At 32.2% G+C, this 20,513-nt stretch overlaps 1 protein-coding gene across 1 annotated transcript; it reads right to left on the bottom strand.

Annotated features, from left to right (window-relative positions):
• Nucleotides 1–8,242: 8,242 nt before the first annotated feature.
• On the bottom strand, nucleotides 8,243–15,788 carry LOC148604592 (potassium voltage-gated channel protein Shaw-like). Its single transcript, XM_088550206.1, has 2 exons — nucleotides 15,259–15,788; nucleotides 8,243–9,425 (listed from the first exon to the last, which is right to left on the bottom strand). The coding sequence occupies exons 1-2, from the start codon at nucleotides 15,724–15,726 to the stop codon at nucleotides 8,529–8,531; spliced, it is 1,365 nt and encodes a 454-aa protein (XP_088406332.1). The 5' UTR covers nucleotides 15,727–15,788; the 3' UTR covers nucleotides 8,243–8,528.
• Nucleotides 15,789–20,513: the final 4,725 nt, after the last annotated feature.

Below are 20,513 nucleotides of genomic sequence, written 5' to 3'. Positions count from 1 at the left end.
TGTTGAATTTAAGAGAAAACGTGTTGCATTCAATCCTTTAGAACTAAATTCATACGGAGCTAACATGATATTACTTTTGTCATTTGGTTATTCAATCAATTTCCTCAACCATATTTTTATTCACCTATCAATAAGATGACAATCAGCACCGCCTGTCACTGTATTTATACGCCTTTAAATATTAACCATGGATTGTTTTTCTTGTACATTAAAAGTATCCGATCTTAATGTTAGTATTACACAATCGATTTTTTTTTCATATAGAACATACTGTAAAGGAGAATATTGGAAGCATTATAATGTTAGTTCGGTCGTCATAATCAAATATTGTTTTACGTCAGGTAACGCGAGAAGGTAAGTATTCAAATTCTGGCAAAAATATTTTTAATTGATTTATTAAATTCTTGAACTAATAAGCAAAATGAAAACTGTCGCCTCATTTTATGTCCTAAAATAAACATATTAATAGAATTTTAACATCGACTATTGCAAGGGATATTTTCATTAATTGTCCTCACTTATGTTCGATAACCGAAAATTATAATAACCTCGAATTTGTCTGAAATTGAAGCCGGTTTTAAAATGAAATAAAAATATGATGTTTAAATTCTTATCAGATATTCAGCCTTAATTATTTTTCAAGTCCAACTGATTGCCAGGATTTCTCATTATCCTTTAAGTTTTGCAATATATGATTTCTATCTAAAGGTTGTAAAATATTAGTATGAAATAATCGCTTAATCAACATGTCTACAATTATGTAGGTTCAACCTAAAGTGCAAAAGTACCCATTTTACGAATTAAGTTGATTTCATAATATAATCAGATAACTTGTCTTGATGCGATAAGCACTTGGTTATAGTGTAAAATTCATATACATTTATATGAATGTTTTACTCTTTTTTATTCTGACGTTTCCCAATTTCAATTTCAGATTATAAGGCCCAAAATAATGTCATTACCCGGTAGGTTCTACTCGAACGCTTATTCAGAAAGGTTCAAGTGTTAAAAATGCAGGCCTATCAGATATTATCTGTGTGTTGCATTTGTCAATTAGGGAAAGTGTTTATAAATCATTACTTTCATTCATATTATTTGACTAACATGTTGCTTGATACCAGACCTGTTTTTATGGATGCCATTTGGTTCATTTTCGGTTGTAACTTGGACCTTATCATTCATTTGGATATAGGGGACCACTCAAATTGACCGGGAAATACATACACACACCAGTCGGGGGAGTATGTCTGATTACATTTAGTTCTGTATATTCGTAATCCAGAGGAACCAGAGGAAAGGTGTAACAAGTTCTTCATGCCAACTGATAATCTAAGAAACTGACACTGTTTTCACTTCCTAAATTTTCTTTTCATCTTTAATTTCATATACTTTAGTCAAGCTTTCTCAACCTTGTAAAGTCTCAGACACACTTAAGTTTATAATTTTAATGGTTATGATATTCGCGCACTTATTCAAAAAAGCAGTAACAATATTGTTTTAATGTAGTACTATTTTTTTCGTCTGACACAGATTACAGTTCTTCAGGGGTATTGGGCCATTTGAGCGTGCGTCAAACATTTCACATATTTGCAAATTTCTTGATCAGACGTCTTGTATAAAATAATACGCTACCAAAAAAGCTCAAATCATCAACTGGGTCCCGAAAAAAGTATCAATATCCGATTTGTACCTTTATTCGGGAGCTTTAAATAGGGACGGCCAAAACAGATAACAGTATGGCGCCAAAATGTTTGCTAAACTGACCTTTTCAATGCAACCTAACTATTGACGATCGAATAAGGAAATTTCGCACCATTACAATTTTGACAGTGTAAAATGTCTGGGAGTGTATAAGGAGAATTAAAAAAACGTATTTCAGTATTATCTAATCAGTTTTTGAAGGTAATGAGTATTATATAACAAGGCTGACAAAATGAAAGATGGTTTCAGTCTTCATTCGTCCAACAATACAAGGAATATTTCACAGTTTAACTTTTTCGCGGATATTTTTGCAACATACGCATGCAAATGTATCGCAGAATACTCGCAGTTAATTTCTTTTATATGTTTACAGTAAAAAAACATCTTTTTTGTAGTCTTGTGTAACTGGTAAGCATTGAGAAAAAATGTCGAGTAGGTCACTTTTTATCGTCAGGTTCAATCAGCACTTACAAACTTACAAAGGGTACATAGATATCATGTATATATTTATGTAAAATAGTTCAACACGCCTGAAAAAGTTAATCACTCTGTTCAAATTGTTGATATATTTTAGGCTCTGCCTATGAGGGACGGAGTTGTGTATACTCAAATTATATTCAACTTTTTTAAATGTCTAACGCTAATGATTTGACAAAAAGGAATCTGTGAGACTTCCTGTAATACATTATGTGCGACTGCGTAAATTACTTCTGACAGCAATTTTGATCCATTCATGTTTTGACACAGCATCTACATATGCAGGGCGTCAGTCATATTCTGTCCCCATAAAAAGTAGCGTTTCCATATTGGAACAACCTCCATTGTTTCCAAATTTGGTTTACCTGGTTAATGTTGCAAATGATTGACTATTTTAATGAGAAAAAACTGATGTTGTTGTTCATTTCCTTTAATAATTGCGTATTTGTCTCCGTTTTAAAGTTTTCATCATTATATCTAAATCTGTTTTAACGCTTTCCATTGATGGTCTAGCTTGCACGTCATATCCAGACATCTCTAAAACACATTAATGCATTATATCTTTTTTTCAAATTGAATCTGTGGAATCTTATGTTTCTATGACATATTTCAAGATTTATGCAATGTCCTGTTGTTTGAAAATGACAAGTACTATTTAATCTATTTCAATTTCAATGTATTGAAATGGTTTAATTATTAACATGAAGTAAGAACATTGACTATATGCAAAAACTGTTTTCTGTTAACTTATGGATGTAAAGTACCGGCATTTATTGTTGTGATAACATTTGATGTTTGATGTTCACTTTTGACGTATGTCCAAAACAAGCGTTGAATTTCTTTGATGATATGTGATAACCTAATATGATATACCGGTTTAATATGAATGTTTACATTTTTTTTGTAATGTCAGAATTCTAATAATTTATTATAAATAATTCAGTACTCGACATATTAAATTCCAAAATCCCACTTTTCACTTTAATTTCAATTGAGTTCCCATTACTGATATAGAAGTACAACATAAAGACCCACTTCACTGTAGTTTTAAAAGATGCCGAATTATGTATTTATTATGTGTAAATAAAAGCAAACCCGCACTTGTCCGGAGTTGTAGTTTCTTGGGATATTATTTAAAATAGCTACCAATATCTTAGCAGATCAGTAACATTTACAAAATATATATTCGTAAAATTACCTGTGGTCCTATTCTATGCTCCCAGTTTTTAGTGGAGTCTGGATTGCTCTTTTACGTTTGTTTATTTGTACTGTACATGTTATTCTATAGTTATTTCATGTTCTTCGTTATGTATGTCTGTTTTACTTGTCTTGTCTTTATCCTTGTAATATATTACGCTAAACAGGAAAAAAAAGAAACAAAAACGAGACAAAAAAACACATAAAATTATTAGAATTAAGATCAAAGTTCGCTTTTATTTTCTTTACACAATAATTTTATTGTTTTGATCTAAATTCTCATAGTAGGTGATGTCTATACGAATGTAATTAACTTTCAAACTTTAAATCGCTGAGAGTATTGTAACAGTGGCACCCTGATACAGAGTCGGTAAACTCGTTCAGTCGGATCAGTAAACATTGGGCTGAACACTGTGACTGGACAGGATACCGAACTTGGCGGCGATACCTTATACAAAATCTGTATCTAACATATATCAATAAAGATACTGTATCAAAAGGGATACAAAACCTTTAAACAACTACAACATAACAACAGCTTACCATATGTGCCATATAGATCATTAGATGTTCCATGAAAGGGGTGTAATTCAATAGATGCAACACAACTACTCTCCCATTACAGCCTGGTATACATTCGGGAGACCAACATCTGTTACCGTCTCTGAGTCTTATCAGTGTCAACGGTCACCAAAACTGTCACCAAGATTGGTCACTTTCACCGCACATAAGCACCTGCAGACCATGCCGTTAGCGAGAGTTGATATCAAGGTCCATGCCACCGATAGTAAGAACCGTCAATTTCCATTTACTCTATTTTATATAAAAAAAAAAACATTTCAAGCTAAGCTGAGACTATCTGACATGTTTTTTTTATTCATTAAGAGGACAAAGAGGAAGATCGACACTATTCTTAGGCGCTTCTTCAAGTTTGGTGACTTTGTACTTCTTCTGTTCTAATCAATGCATCGTTGCATATTTTAACCTATCAGATATATCACCGGGAATTCCGGTGAAGATAAATACCTCACTATATCTGTCTACGTTTTTGATGTACAACAACCATAAAACTATTTCAAAGCGAGTCGACCGTAACCGCTGCCCTTGTTGAACTGGAATAGCGCGAGGTAAATACCAGCTTTGCTAAATTCACTTTTTTTAATTAGTAACAATGCAGCTAAAACTCTGTTTCATTTGAATTGACAACTCAAATCATGCAGTTAATCTACTGTATGAAAATTTTTCATTCTCATTGTAAATTACCTGTTAGGACTATTTGTCCCCTTGAATGTGATCGCATAATAAAAACTTCTGCAGTGATGAAATTAGTGTTTAAATAACAATATTCTGTTTTCTCATTTGTTATAGATTCTAGAAATTTATGTTACATGTATATTTTTAGAGGAAAACAAGTCATGACACACTCTGGATAATGTGTCCATTCTGTTGCAAACGTTTTAGTTTTTATTTTTATGTAATAAAAAAAGTCCTGAAAACTATATGTCACAACGAAAAACATTTTCACATATGAAAATAATGAATAATGAATGTATTCAATAGAAATGAAATCATCGTGGCCAAAAATTGGACATGAAACTAACTTAAAAGTACAAATTTGACAGAATATTCGATCTTTTGTATATTGAAGCGATAGTTTTGCCCTTTAATCTAAGAATTATTAGGATTCTATATTTTGTCTCATTTGAATTGGAATCAAGTGTACAAAGAGTAATCAAGGGAACCAAGGTTATGGTGAGTCGACCTGCATGTGCTTGTGCGCGGTGAGTCACGATTAAATCTTTCAGGACCTCATGATTAAAACCAAAAGTAAACCAAATATGTCAAAACTATTCTCAATTATAGTAACATCAACAAACATATATATAAATATTAATAGATAAGACGATGACATTACATAATGATTATAATGACTGGAAATGAAACAAAAAATATCTGCGAGCAAAACTTAGAATGTAAGAGTAATCAGGGGAACCAAGGTTATAGTGGTAATCAAAAGAATGTAATCCAGGGACAAAGACCACACATGGAAAACAGACATACACAACAAAGAACATAAAGTAATTAAAATCATACATACAAAGCAACAAAAGGCAAATGAGCAACTAGGACTCCACTAAAAACTAGGAGCATGGACCAGGTGCACCGCTAGAGTAAGCGTCCTCTGCTTTTCTAGAAACACCCACCGAATTGCTCATAAAAAGTGAAGTCCGGGGTAGACGAAAGGATAATATTTTTTGTTTTTTGTTTTTTTGGGTTTTTTTTTTTTCTCTAAATCCGTGTTTTTTTCTTCTTCAAATTTTAGTGCCATAAAAACATTTAATTCGCGTCGTAATTTATGATTCTGAACACAGGATATTTAACTTACTTTGTTGCATGTAAAGAATAAATTTTCCTGCATACATTTATGTATTTATATCATCTATTAACGACGGAAACTGCGCTAGTCTCCGTGAAAAATAATTATCTATTTTATCAATAAGTAAATACAATAAAGAAACAATGATAAGATGAAGAGACTTTATTATCCACGACAAAGACTATATTCAGAAAAGACAACAACAAGTAACTACAAGAGTACTTACATTTTAAAACAATGTCATTGTTAATCAGGAACAGTATATTCATGCCATATCATAAATGTATGATATAAATAGCATGAATGATCGATGAAATATATTTGATGGAACGAAACGTGTACTGTCAGAGTTAAAGTTCTTATTACAAGATATCCTTACAGAGTTGTGTTTTATTTCCATACGAAGTTACCCATGCAAAGCTTACGTTAGGTTGAAAAGTTTAATCAATAAAAAGATCTTGAAACTATTGCTCTATCAAACAGACTTAGTAAATACATTTGGTTTTATCACAAATAATGTTTAAAGGTTTTCGATTAGAGGGTACAAGTAGAAAGTTATCAGAAGTTACTTTAGAATTGATACTCTGTCAAGAAAACATACCATTAGATAGTTTGTTTTCTTCCACGCACGGCCCGACCATGATATTGCTAATGTTCATCAAAACATCATGCCAACTTGTCATAAAACTGCAATAAAATGTTGTTTAAGACTAATAGATTCTTACACGAGAGAAGATTAAAGATCGGATTATCTTTCATGAGTTTCAGAAATTCCAGTCTCTTTTACGAGTGAAGCGCGATAACGTATGTAAATACATGTTTCTTTCGTGAAAACACATATATTTTGTATGCTTCATCTTTCTGGAATCATAGTTTAAGCCTTTTCCTTGGTTAAGAAATCGAAGTTGGGACGAGAGCCTGTAACTTGGTCTCACACGGGTCTTCTCATCTCGAAAAGGGTCATTTCTGGAAGAACATGTAGTCTTGTAAATTTCGCGACTTACGGTATTGACAACCGGACGAACTTTACGCTTAACAGTTTAAACTCACTTGAAATATGACGGACGGCGCTGGCAGAGCAAAGCATGCTTACAATTCTGGAGCGTATACTGTCATTATAGTTTTGATTCTGGTAGAATTTCATATTCCGAGTTCTTTAGTACTAAAACAAAACGCTTAGCATTAAACATAACAATTATACAAAAAGGAAAGTTAAACGTTAATGCAGTATTCATTTGCGCATGGAGCAGGTGCACCGGTAGAGTAAGCGTCCTCTGCTTTTCTAGAACACCTGGCCGAGTTGCTCATAAAAAGTCAAGTCCGGGGTAGACAAACGAGGTAACGAAAACTATGACCCGTTGAATAAATCAGTTTTCATGGTGCAGATGGATACACCATAAAAATCTATGATGACGACCATAAAACTTCTGTAGTGATGACTTCAATCTTGTAGCAACATAACCCTGTTCCAGAAGCCTATTTGTTAGAGTTCTAGCGCGATACAAAACGTCTGCGTAGTTTCGGCAAGCCCTGGCATAACGTATGAGTTGTGATATGAACACTCCATACGCAGGTGCTGAAGGGATGTTGCCACAGATGAAAGGAAAGTTGAATTCTGAATGAAAAGTCATCACGTTTGTCGTAAAGTTTGGTCAGTAGTTTTCCTTTACCATCGATTTCTAAGTGTAGGTCAAGATATGAGGCTGAGTTCAGAGTGTCTGCAGTATACTTTATCTCAAGTTCTTTTGGTAAGATGCGATGTATCAAATCCCCGAAATTGGGATTGCTTAAAGATAATACCTCATCTATATAGCGGAAACTGAGATTGAAGGATCTAGCTAAACGATATTCTTTCTTTCTGATCAGATTAGCTATAAAGGCAGCCTCAAAAGAGTGAAGGAATGGATCAGCAAGTAAAGGAGCACAATTTATTCCCATTAGAATGCCGACTGTTTGTTGAAAAAATCGTCCACCACACTGGACAAATATTTGTCGATTAAAAATTCCAGCATTTTGTAAACAACTTCCTCTGTATTTTTGGAAGATGATTTGGAATTATTTCTTACAAAGTATGAGGAATCTCTACCAAGAACTATATATTTGTATCTAGGTGTACTATCTTTTTTGGAAAAACAATGATGTATAATGTTTTTAAGTCGAGATTTTAACTGAGTATAGGAAATAGAAGTATACAGTGTTGAAAAATCATAGGTTTTAATGCTATTATATTCAGATAATTGTCTTGAACTAATTGCCTCCAAAAGATCTTTCGAATTTTTCAGGATCCACATTGAATTAATACCACTATTGGAGTAATAAGTGTTGTGGTAGGACTGCAGACCCTCTTTGACAGTTGTGAGTATAGAAGTTAAAAGTTTTGAAAGAGGTTTGGTGGTAAATGCTTATTCAATCCGAGATATATATTTGGTTGTCACGAAAGTATATTTCAATACTAGAATCAAATACCTCGATGCAATCATGTGTATTTTTTTAATCTCAAAGCAGAAAGAAAAAAATGAATCTGTACACTTAGTAAACTAACAACAATAGATGTTTAGCACACGAGTTTCATAGTGTGAAAGCACTTTATGAATAATGGCAATTATTTTGTAATAACTGTTTTTTTTTCTGAATCGATGAAATATCTTTCAAACATGATATTTGTTAAACGATGCTGACTTACGTAGTATACCTTAAACTTGTTTTCATGTCGTAATTAATTCACATGAGGAAAATCATTAATATTTCATCAATAAATTCCAACAATCCTAAATCTTTAGGGTTTTATCGACTGATTTCGTTTTCCCTCTTTCGTTTTATATCCTATTGCATCATCACCATGACAAGATAATTTTCTTTTGAAACTGTCAATATCTTTCATAGTTTGATAGTGATCGTTAAATTTTGAGGCAATTATGGCAATCGGCAACGCAAGAATTATAAGGCCACAAGCAGCACACATTCCACCGACTATTTTACCAACAGTTGTCTTTGGAACGGCATCTCCAAAGCCGACGGTAGTCAAGGTCACAATAGCCCACCACAAACCGGAGAATGCTGTTGGAAAAGTTGTCGGTTCATGAAATTCGGCGTAGTATATAAAATTAGCAAACAATGCAGCAAGAACAAGAAAAATTACTAACAGCAATGTCAATTCTTTGCTGCTAGAACGGAGAGACAAAAATAGCACTTTAAGTTCTTTATACTGTTTGTTGATTCTGAAAATGCGGAGCAACCGCAAAGATATCATGCAGTAAGCTATCGCAAAAGTGTATTCCATTGATTTATACTTCCATATGAGATAATGAATTTTACATGTTTTAATTATTAATCTGAACCACATTGAAACGTTCAGTAATAAATCTAAAATGTTTAAAAACGTGGTGCAAAATTCTCTCTTATTTGGTGACGCGATTAGTCTAATGATAAACTCTAGTGTGAAAAAGCCAAGAAGAGTGTAATCTATAATGTACCACCATTTCGGGGGCCATGTTGTTACTGCAAGAACTTCTTTTTGGTTAGCCTCGTTTATTGTCAATAGAGTTCCATCAGCGCTAGTCAAGTTTTTAAAGCCATCAACACTTATCCATGGAACCCGTATGCCTGGAAAGGTCAGTAGAAACACCATGATCACAGACAGCAGGACTATCATAGTATAGCATATGTTATACATCTGAAAGGAAAACCAGTACATACTGTTTCATAAGTCAATGTAGAAACGTAAAAATGAAGATTTTTTTCTTAAGATTTCTTCATAAAAAAATAAAAATATCGACGCGCCTACGCTAACCATGCATAGGTAGATTCATGTGTATTTTTAGAAGTTTTACCTTCTTTTTCCTTTTAATTTTAAGACTATATATTTATAGTGATCTGTTTTTTTCTAATTGAACGGTGCGAATACTCAGTAACCAAAAATTGTTTACCTTGTTCCTTTTCATAAATTTTTGTCTCCTTAAATGGTCGTGTATGGAGTTCCCAGGAAAACTTGGATAACAGGATTAAGGATTTTAATATTTTAGTCGTTTAATAGACTTTCATGACATCGGCTTGTGATTCTTGATTGTGCTATCGGACGTTTTGTTAAAATGGCACACAACTTTATTAGGACTACCCGCAATGCAATGAGAGATAAGTTTGAAGAATTTCTTCAGCCTTAGATTTTCGTGCGCCAATACCAGTTGTGGATATGCCTTATAAAATTTAAAAAACACCACAAAGATAGCAAATAAAATCAATCATCTCACTTCGGGCAAAAAATGTACCAACTCCTTCGGTGCTGTTGCTAGACCTATCAAGGGGATAGTGTTACGATTGATGATTAAGTTAGGGTGTGTTCGATTTGTTATGTCATATTGTTGTAATTTTTTATATTGTTATACAAAGAAAGTGATGGAAATCTCAAAAAATTTGTATATTGTAATTTTGTTTTGTTTTGTGTCTCTGAAAATGTAAAAAAAAAGAGGGGATGATGAACATAATAATTCGTTGCCGTCAAGGATCATATAACACAAGAAAATTTCTCACACAGGAAATAATTGTTTTGTAACATTTGTATTAAGTCGGCAATATTTTGTATTTGTTCTTCTTTTTCAACTAGAGAGATCCGTAAGGCTTAAGATCATGTGAATATATCTGTTGTTCCCTTGTTCTTACTGTTATTTATTTTCAACATCAGGATACTGCCATGACGTTGCCGATAAAAATAATAACATTAATTTTGAACCTCCCGGCATAACATAACATCTCGCCTATTTTGATTCGCTGTGATATTTTGTATTTCGACTTCAAAACTGCCATTATTCTGTATGTTTTGCTTTGTTTTTACTTATTCATTTTTTAAATCCAAACTCTTGAAATATCATTTAGTCTTCTCTCTCTGGAGCCCCTAATCATTTAGGTATCCTGTTATTCAAAATTGGTCCTTAAAACTATCTTTGTTTGGTTTTTTTTTGTATTGTTGGTTCTTTGCAAGTTCACAGAATCTTATTTTTGGAAAGTGTTAACAGTCACCTATATTAAAGGACATTTGGTAAGAATGATTGTATTTTAAATGAGATGATTTTATCTAACAATTATCTATCAGACGTACTAGATAAAACAAAGTTATAATTTAATTAGTATAACGCATAATTATATTCAATCATCATCTCCTGGGCTTTTATCGTCAATGATGATGTGAAAATTATCCTTAGAATTAATAAGATAAGCCACTTGATGATGGCACCTGTACCACTCTGATTGAACATTACGTTGATATAATTTGAGCCGTGAGCAGTCCAAACAATCACTTGTTTGTAGTATGTGTGAATGGAAGGAAAAGTTGAGCCAAAACACGCCGATTGAGGTGAATAACGTGGAACCAAGAAAATTTTTAAAACAATGGTTAAAACAATGACACTTAAGTATACACATAAACTCTGTAAAATTGGTTCCATTAACACCTGGGGATGATCACGGGAAGGATTTAATAATACCTAACCTGTAGTCCGATATAATTCAGCACTGAATGAAATTTGACAAAATAAAACCATGTGCAGGGTATATACCTTTATTTTTTCAGGTTCAGTAAGCGTGTGTTTTTTTTTTAAATTTGTTTAATATATTTAGGCAAAATGACATTGTTTGAAAAAACAATTCATTCAAACGTAGACATTTCATTTTCTTTCTTCGTCAGATTAAATATTTAAGTTGTTTTAATTTTATAAATGACTTGATAGCTAGGAGCTCATTGAAGATTAAAATACTTCCAAATATTTGTAAAGATTTCGTCTTGTTATATTTTTGTTATACTTGTACCATTATCTCTAGAATACCATGCGACTGTATATCTCAACACGTTACGGCGCAATAAAAGTTTAATAACGGGGACAAAAAGTAATGGATTAAGTACCAATCAATTTCATGTTCAGACACTGGTAGAGGTGTCTCATGTTGCAGGAAAACCACCGAACAACAATACCTTTGCACTTTACAAACGCCATATATTTACGTAAGAACAGTACTTTATGTATACAAATATATATTTTGCATTTATACATTTATACATTAACTTTTGTTACTTTGTATGTATGATTTAGTTACTTTCTTTGTTGTGTATGTCTGTTTTCCATGTCTGGTCTTTGTCCCTAGATTACATTCTTTTGATTACCGCTATAACCTTGGTTCCCTTGATTACTCTTTGCAAATAACCGTATATTAATCTTCCCCTTAATTCAACCATAAAAGGAACCATAGTTCTTGCAAAGAATCATTTCCGTGTACAATTTATTCATTTTTATCGCAAAGTGCAAGAGTAATCAGGAAAGAATGGAAACCAGGGGCAAAAACAAGACATGAGAAACAGACAACCACAAAAAAGAAAATATAATAGATAAAATAATACATACAAGTAACAAAAGTAAATTAGCAACTCGGACTCATGAAAAAAAGGAAAGCATGGACCAGGTGTTGGTAGGGTAGGCGCCCTCTGCTCTACTAGAAACACCAACCGAGTTGCTCATAAAAAGTAGAGTATGGGTAGACGAAAAGGGAGAGGAAAACCATGACGCGTTGAACAAATCAGTTTTCATGGCCTAGGTGGATACACCGTAACGACCCACAAGTTCATGACGACGATCATAAAACTTTTGTAATAATGACTTCAATCTTGTAGCAACTTAGCCCTGTTCTAAAAGCCTAACTAGAGGGTTAGCCCGATAAAAAAAATTCTGCGTATATGCGATTTATCAAATCCCTGAAACTTGGATTGTTTAACGATAATACGTCATCAATAAAGCGGATACTGAGATTAACGAATCACGCCAAACAATGTATTTTCTTTCGGATCTGATCAGCTATAAAGTTAGCCCCATAAGAGTGATGGAATAGGTCAGCTAGTAGTGTTAAACAATTTCTTCCCATTGGAATGCGGACCGTTCGTTGAAGAACGCGTCTACCACACTTGACATATATGTTGTCGATAAAAATTTTCAACATTTTAAAGACATCTTCTTTGCTATATTTGGAATATGATATGGAATTATTTTTTTGTTTTACAAAATATGAGTAATATCTACCAAGAACTTCATATTTGTATCTAGGTTGACCGTCTATTTTGGAATAACAACGATGTGTAATGTTTTTGTGTCGGGATTTTAACTGAGTATGCAGCGTAATAGAAGTATAAAGAGTTGAAAAATCATAGGTTTTAATGCAATTATATACTGGTAATAATCTTAATTGAGGATTTCCAGAAGATCTTTCGCATTTTTCAGGATCCACATTGAATTAATGTCCCATTACGGGACTTTGCAACAATCGAATGGCTAACTAAGACTGGTTAAGTTGTTTGTAACTGTTTTTATAGAAGTAAAGGTGAATTCCTGGGTTAGGACATGCATGAATCACACTGATATTTTGTAAGGTTGCCACGTAAGAAAAAAAACTGACGGTGAAAGAAAAGTTTATAAACTAGTATGATAAGAAGATAAAAATGACAAGTGCGACATAAGTCAAATATCAAGGGGTCTGTTGTTCAACTTGCAATTAAAAATATTGTGTACTTAATTTTAATAAATCATTAGAACTTAATTGAGTAATAAGTAAATCAAATGATTATATTTTGTAGTTCAAACTAATTTAATCACTATATTTGTTAATCATTGTATTAAATTTTAATTGTATGATTAAAATGCAAGTGCATCCCATAATGCACTTTAAATATCAACTGACACTTCCTGTTACTTTACTATAACAAATATTAAAAATGGAGCATATCCCTTAGGCTCCTTCGTATGGAGTGTTCATATCACAACTCATACGTTATGCCAGAGCTTGCCGAAACAACGCAGACTTTTTGCATCGCGCTAGAACTCTAACAAATAGGCTTCTGGAACAGGGTTATATTGCTACAAGATTGAAGTCATCACTACAGAAGTTTTATTGTCATCATGAACTCGTGGATCGTTATGATGTATCCATCAGCACCGTGAAAACTGATTTATTCAACGGGTCATATTTCACCTTTCCTCGTTTGTCTACCCCGGACTTGACTTTTTATGAGCAACTCGGCGGGTGTTTCTAGAAAAGCAGAGGACGCTTACCCTACCGGTGCACCTGGTCCATGCTCCCAGTTTTTAGTGGAGTCCGAGTTGCTCATTTGCTTTTGTAACTTTGTATGTATGATTTTAGTTACTTTATGTTCTTTGTTGTGTATGTCTGTTTTCCATGTCTGGTCTTTGTCCCTGGATTACATTCTTTTGATTACCGCTATAACCTTGGTTCCCTTGATTACTCTTTCTTAAATATTACATCTTTATGTGACAAAAACAAGTTATAAAGTGAAATAGAGTATATAGTAATAGTAAAAAATATACCAAGAGTAATTTCTGAATGGTTTTGTACAAACTTACACTTTTTTCATAGTCTTGCTTTCAAGACAATAGTATTTCATATTCAGGTAGCACATGTAAGTTAGAATACATTCACTTCATCTTACTAAAAGTAAAACTTATTACTTTTCAAAATCTTTACCCGGGTTTTACTAAAAACATGATTTAAACCCTGATTCATTATTAAATATTAAAAACTATGGACATGGGGTTGTAATTGTATAATTAAAGTTTTAATTCAGGTCCAGTGGGTGAATTCAACTTAATGACATGATAAGCATTTTTAATGAATCATTAAAATTAATGACAAGATGAACAACCGGTTAATTACATAATCAATTTTAATCAATTGATTAAGGTGTTTTATTTACTAATTTAGATTAATGACAAGATTAACAACAGACCCACGGTCTAATTTTTAAAAAAAATATTTCATTTTTTGAAAAAAACATATTATAGATGATGGATTACCATAATATCGTCTTATATTTTTTGTACTCTTTGGACTTCTGATTAAACTTGTAATATAATGTACTTGAAACAATTAACCGCAATGAAAGCGTCTGGTAACTCCGTTTAATCAACTATTTCAAGCGGAAATTTCTGTAACAAGTCTATTGCAGTTGATTCAAACTTTCTGGTTTTTGTCTTGATATTGCTATTTGTTCCACGGCATTTCCTTTTTATTATTGCTTCGAGTTTAGCAGTTCGATAATCTGGTTATTACTATTTTTACCTTTAATACAAACTATACAGTTGGTGATTCGTAAAGTGTTTTGTTTAGTTTTAGCATGGTAATTTCTAGTTATTTCTAGAACAAATTATAAAGACAGGGAAGTTTTCAATTTTTCTTTTTTTATGTAAATGTACAAGGAGGTTGAGTCTTATTTGTATAGGAGAAGCGGATTATTTACAATCGACGAAATAATTTTTTATTCAATTATTTGGATAAAACAAACTCGGATTCGTTGAAACATTACTATCACCAAACATTTGTCTTAAAACCTTGAATTTGAGCGCATCAAATATTTAATTTTGTCATACAGAAATATGATCTCAATTAAAATACAGTCTTGTTTGTAGAGGTAAATGGTACTATTTATTATAATTGCAAATGAAAAAAGTTGTACTTACCTTTGCACCCTTGGACGACATTGGTTCTTCCAAAAACAGCCAAATCTTCTCTCGTAACGACCTATTTTTCTTTCCCTTTTCTGCAAAACCCATTCTCTTAAATCCATGCATCCCGAAAGCAGACTTTATCCTCTGAATCGTATCCATATCATTTTCAGATTTTAGAAATTTGGATCGACAGCATTCGGCAATGCTTCCTAGCGGAATATTCCAGAATTTCAATTCATTTTCGACTTGTATTGTACACAAGCTTGATTGAATATGTAGAGTATCATGTCGATAGAAATCAAGAATCATTTGAAACATTTCTGGGTTTCTATTGAAGAAGAAATATCCTTTTTCAGCAACAAATTCTTCAGAAGTACTGTTAAGCTGACCGAGCCTCGTGTCCGGATATTTCAAAATTGTCGCTTTTTCAATAGAGAATTTCACCCCTCCAACATAAATATCAATGAAAACCGGAAACATTGTGCCCTTTGCCTAAATGGTATACAGTGTCGATAAATCCTACAGCTAAACTATGGTAAAGAATCTACTCCAACACCTGTAAGCGGTAACGAATTTCATTAGAATTGAGCTGAAACAACGACATTCTGTAAACCATTACTAGCAGGCACAATGATAAATACAGTAACGAATAGGAATTGATTTTATGCGATATTGATATACATTATTTCCATTTATTCGTAATTTTGATTCGTTTAATCATAGATTATTCGTTGATAGTGTTTATACAATGGTGTATGAAAGTATAAAAATACACTCCTTTTTCGACTGAAGAAACAAATTTAGATTACCTTCATATACAATTTGAAAACAAACCTAACCTTCAAGCCTTTTTAAATGGATTATTCTGTTATTGTTGTCAAAATCTTTAACACATACAAATTCCGAGAATAAAGTTTTTAGACTTCCATTTTTTTTTCTTTCACAAACAACAAAACATGCATATTTTTGGCAATTTTATTTCACTGTGATGCATTTTATTACAAATTATTTTCATTGATATTTTTAAGGTAGATAATTATGTAATCCGCTTTTTTGTACCATTTATGAATGCAGGTGCGACAGGGGTATACAATTGATTTGTTAATATCAAATTATCAATTTCTTTCTTGTTTACTTTGTATTCTAATTCACTGCTAGTACAGCTAACTGATGTATGAATATTGACAAAAATGATTGAGCGTGATCAATAGGGCAATTTAAATACGTCAAACTCCAAGCACATGGCCCGAACGTGAAAATAGGAAATAAAGCCAATCGTCATACACAATATAGCAGACCATACTAAAACGATATAAACTGAAGATAAGGGAATAAGACGTCACACAAATAACTAAAGCTCTAGCAACATTAACTCCCTCAAAAGGAAAACCAAACACGGGATTGGCATCAGGAGCCCACCGAAAGGTAGGCATGTCTGTTTTACCAGCGGTACCCTTCATATTGCAATTTAATATGTAAATTTCATAAATTTACTTTTTTACCATTTGATAATATATACTAGTTGTAAAAAAATAAAACATTATCATGAAACCTCTTTGAACTGAAATTTAATAGTTTGTTTAGTGAGGCAAAAAAAACCCCAGAAACAGATAAGCGTTGATAAGTTAACCCATAATGCATTTGCTATTTCGATCTTTTATTTAATTAGGTTTAGGGCTCCAACATGCATAACATAAACGTTAGTAATAACTATACTTGACAGTAGGGTAAAAATTATGTATGTTTTTTAATGATAATAAAATAATATAAATTATTTTGTTCCTGCTATTGCATTTTCATCTACATGAATTTGAATGCATTCTCAATTTAAAGGGAAGTGGTATTTTGTAGATGTATTCTAACTCTGACCCAATATTCATATAATCATAATGTTTTCAATAAATAAATAAAAAAAAGCAGAATGTTTCCAGTGAATAAAAGCGTTAAAAAGATATTCGTATTAAAAAATAAACATTTTTTAAAACAAAATCACTTTATTCAAATCAAATTTTGCATGACTCTTATAAAGACTACTTAACATAACAAACAGACAAATGAAATTGTACTTCGAATATGCCATTACTTTCTCCTAAGGGTAATGGATTAACAGTTTCTGTGACAAATTCCATAAAAGTGTATTAATTGCCTGGTTGCAATGGGGGAAACGCATACAAAATTTATTTCCAATTATTCATTGTTGGTATTAACACAAGAAGATGTATTTTTTTACTGTCTAGTCAACTTATTGATTTGCAATGAAAGTTTTCTAGGTTTTTTACTGTAACAACACTGTCATTTCTGAGATACAAAATTCTGCGAATATGATATATTTATCTTTTATTTAAGTTTTGTTGGTATTGGTACAGTGCATGATACTAACAGTTATTATTCAGATTACATAAACATATTCAAATAGTATAATGTATTAAATTTGTTGATAATAATAAAAAAATGTCTTGGAATAGTGCAATCATTTTAGGGAGTAGAAATCACTGTAGTTAGATTGTCCATTAATATACCGAATTTTTCTCTTAAATGGTTCAATTTGTCTTTTGAAAGGTACAGATATTCATTTAGTTTCAAGTTTCTCTTTAGAAAACAGTAAACGGAAGGAAAACAAATGTTTTGTAATGATATTTGTATATTATTAAAGCCCTGTTGATCGCCAATATTTAGTCAATTTAAATGACTTCATTAGTCATTGTCAATTAACATATTTTCGGACACAATTTTGGAATGAAATAGATTAGCTCTCTTCGATAACCAACCATTGCCATTGGCATTTTCATGTCGGTTATATCAATGAAACAGTTTCTCCTTATACAATTCGGTTTGTTTTTGTTTTTGTTTTTGTTTTTTGTTTTTTAGGGTTTTTTTGTTATTGTTTTGTTTGATTGTTTGTTTGTTTGTTTGTTCTGTTTGTTTGTTTTTGTTTGTTTTATTTTTGTTTTTGTTTGTATATTGTTTTTTGTTTTGTTTTGTTTCATTTTCAATAAAACGAAGATGTTCCACTTTGAATATCCTTATGCCTGTTCAATTACAGATAAATAAAGGTCACATATTTCGATTACAAGGCACATGACGGGTGTTTCAGACAACAGGTTATTTTTTACCATCGATGATTTTAATTTAATTATCGTTTTAATGTTTGTTTTATTCTTTTTTTTTGTATCATGAATACAGTGTTTCACACAAGAAAAACTAAACCGATAAAACAAATATCATTGTGACCTAGACTGTGCCGTTTATGTCCATTTGCTAAAGGCATTGATCATTGCTGCAAAAACGCCTCCTTTGTTCGTTTTAGCTGATTTTCTTAAACGTTTATAATATGAAATAGGAATAATACCCATTAGTTTTGTCAATCTTGTCAATCTAATTTTATGTTTAGAAACATTCTTGTCCATCAGCAAAATCAATCATCGTCTTCATTCATGTAGTCTAATACTTAATTATCTTCAATATACTTTGTTCCATCTTAACAACATTTGTCGTCGTACTATAAATATCTCCCTGATTGAAAACGTTTTATTGTTGGAAGATGATATCCTTTTCAACTTATATCATTGTATCGACTTCTAACAGTACAACATGTACTTATTAAAGGAAATTGAATTTCTCATCAACTTAGTCTTTTCACATCGTTTAATTGACAAAATGAATTGGCATCGAGCCATAGATATAAACTGAAGATTTTTCGTAAAAGTAGACTACGACATTTACAGTGTACTAGGTAACATAATTACAAAGCCGATATTATTGATGGTTATGAAATATCTTTATCCTTTTCCACACAATGACAGATGGAGTTTTTCATTTTAGTTGGTCTTTGTTTGTACTTGCCCCTGGGTGTTTTGTCTGTTGTTTTTGTTACCCTTTTTGGTAATTGGCTGACGTTGTGTATCTTTGACATTTTGAATGCCCTACATGTTTATCATTCATTATATATGAATTCATTTAGAATATTTTTTTCTCTTTAAATGAATATATTGATTTAATATTTAGTCGACTTTTTATAATATATATATATATATATATATATAGAGAGAGAGAGAGAGAGAGAGAGAGAGAGAGAGAGAGAGAGGTCTGAAAAATTCCCAACGATGTTAGAACTGTCAAATTTGCGATGCAAATTTTTGATCGTTCCCTCCGCAGTTCTCGAACTCGTACCGCTGTGACATCTATGGCAACACCGCCTGCACAAAGTCCAGCGCCCTAGACCACTCAGCCAGCTAGGCTATAAAAATATAGCGTTCGCTGACCGGGTCATTCCTCCTTGTACGATTAATCTAGAGCTGTAACTTAGTACACGATGTATGGTAGTACGGGACAGTTCATGTAGGTGTTATTGTGAATGCTAGAGGATCAAATTAATGAGGCATTTCACAAAAAATCAATATTATACAAACGGCTCAGATGCAAACTAAATATAAGTTAAATTTCATTTTTCTACTAAAGGATAAACAGAAAATCCTTACGGTTTTCGATAAACGTATCTTTACGAATAGTTTCAATATTAAATGCCCGGAGGGAACAACCAAAATTTGCATCGCAAATTTTACAGTTCTAACATCGTTGGAAATTTTTCAGATCTTTCTTTACGTTTACATTATCTTCCCTGTATCAATTTGATCCGATGGTGCAGTGTAGCGAATAGAGTAGTTACATTCTGAGACGTTTGTATCCTCTTTCCTACATAATAACACCTAGATGAATTGTCCCGTACGACCATACATCGTGTACTGTATCAATTTGATACGATGGAGCGGAGTAGCGAATAGAGACGTCACATTCTGAGAAGTTTGTATATATATATTTGATATTCATAATCCGAGGGCAGACTAGAACAAGAAAAAAGAAAGATATAAAAAAAAAAGAAAATATTAATGATGCCGGGCCCTTGACCACTGAAAAGGTAAATCAATTCTGCATTTTTGAGAAACAACATCCGAAAAAATATGTAGTGCTAAATCTGAATTAAAAGGAGAGAGGAAAATTTAAAATTATCCACATTTACTTCCTTTACTTACAGGGAAAAAAGATAATATTAACAAGAATTGACTTTTTTCCCTAAACAATGTGAATTGCAGAGTTTTTCTCACATAACAAGTCATCATAAATACAACTAACTCACCTGCTTTGAATGAAAAGTCGTCATCATTGATAATTTATATTCATTTGTTTCTGAAATAGTTTTCGCATTACAAAATTTTTACAACACTTTACATGTATTAGAGGTAGAGCAATAAAAAACTCTTGATTTTGGA

This window comes from Perna viridis, chromosome 10 (genome assembly GCF_037379345.1).
Source record: "Perna viridis isolate PV_CMFRI_1.1 ecotype Kerala chromosome 10, ASM3737934v1, whole genome shotgun sequence".
Lineage (NCBI taxonomy): Eukaryota > Metazoa > Mollusca > Bivalvia > Mytilida > Mytilidae > Perna > Perna viridis.
This window is presented reverse-complemented; position numbering and strand designations above follow the sequence as displayed.